This window comes from Beta vulgaris, chromosome 7 (assembly GCF_026745355.1).
Source record: "Beta vulgaris subsp. vulgaris cultivar EL10 chromosome 7, EL10.2, whole genome shotgun sequence".
In the NCBI taxonomy this organism is placed as follows: domain Eukaryota; kingdom Viridiplantae; phylum Streptophyta; class Magnoliopsida; order Caryophyllales; family Amaranthaceae; genus Beta; species Beta vulgaris.
Genome location: NC_079208.1, coordinates 20,536,624 through 20,538,007, shown reverse-complemented (window position 1 = coordinate 20,538,007; position 1,384 = coordinate 20,536,624). Strand labels below are relative to the sequence as shown.

At 44.4% G+C, this 1,384-nt stretch overlaps 1 protein-coding gene across 1 annotated transcript; it reads left to right on the top strand.

Annotated features, from left to right (window-relative positions):
• Positions 1-458: 458 nt before the first annotated feature.
• On the top strand, positions 459-785 carry LOC125491796 (uncharacterized). Its single transcript, XM_048633880.1, has one exon. The coding sequence runs from the start codon at positions 459-461 to the stop codon at positions 783-785; it is 327 nt and encodes a 108-aa protein (XP_048489837.1).
• Positions 786-1,384: the final 599 nt, after the last annotated feature.

Below are 1,384 nucleotides of genomic sequence, written 5' to 3'. Positions count from 1 at the left end.
TTTGAGTTATGGAATGGGACTTTATACAAGAAATCTTACAACCGGCCTCTTCTCAAATGTATCACTAGAAAGGACGGATTGGAAATTCTGAAAGAGCTGCATGAGGGAGTCTGTGCTTCCCACATTGGGGGGAGAGCGTTAGGAGAAAAAGCTCCAAGGACTGGCTATTTTTGGCCGACCTTGAAGGAGGACGCCTTGCTTTATGCCAAGAGATGTGATAGTTGTCAAAAGCATGGCAACATATATCAGAAGTCGTCCAACTACCTGATTCCGGTCCTCTTTCCTCTTCCCTTTGCTAAATGGGGATGGACATTCTCGGCCCCTTTCCCATGGCAGCCGGCCAGAAGAAGTTTGTGATAGTAGTCGTCGACTACTTTACAAAATGGGTGGAGGCTAAAGCAATGAGAGGCATTACCACCAACGACGTCAAAGGGTTCATCTGGAAGAACCTCATTGGTATGCCCCAGTCCATTGTTTTTGACAACGGACCACAGTTTGAAACACCCAAGCTCCGTCAATGGTTGGTCGATCAAGGAATCAGGGCCCACTTTGCTGCAGTTGCTCATCCACAAGCTAATGGGCAGGTTGAAGCTTTTAATAAGATCTTATCGGCCGAAATCAAAAAGAAGTTGGATAATGCAAGAGGGTTATGGGTTGAAGAATTACAGTTGGTTTTATGGTCAATTAGAACAACGGCCAAGAACTCAACTGGAGAAACCCAATTCATGCTAGTCTATGGCTCAGAGGTCATTCTCCCCATTGAAGTTGAGGAACCAACTCTGTGAGTCATGATGTACTCAGAGGATGCCAACTGCGCTGCTCTCCGGATGGCCCTGGATCTGGTTCCTGAAGTCAGGGGCAATGCGCTGCTAAGGATGCAACACTGCAAGCAAAGAATGGCTAGAGAATTTAACAAAAGAGTAGCTAGGCGGCCATTGAAAAAAGGAGATCTCGTCCTGAGGAAAATGGAAGCAGTAGGCCGAACCAAGGAGCTGGGCAAGCTCACTCCAAACTGGAGGCCCCTACAAAATCGTCGAAGAATTTCAGAATGGCACCTTTCGTCTGGAAGGCATGGACGGTCGTTCAATTCCTAGGACGTGAAACTCTGATACTTTGAAAAAAATACTTTGTTTAAGATATCTTGAGAAAGTGTAATCTTTTCTTAGTACCTCGCAATGAAAAAGTAGAGATGTATACATGTACCTTGGCTCTCCGTCAAGCAAAATTCATATAATACAGCTCTACTTCTCTCCTATGATTGTCCCTCTGTTTGTTTTGTTTGCCTGGTTTAGTTAAAAATGCATACTATCGGCCAGACTAATTAATAAAGCAGAACAACAACTAAAATTATCTTCCATTAGGAGATCGGCCAACATGTTACTAT

Excerpts from the sequence above, each read along its gene's own strand:
- LOC125491796 (XM_048633880.1), top strand. The coding sequence starts at position 459 with ATGCCCCAGTCCATTGTTTTTGACAACGGACCACAGTTTGAAACACCC.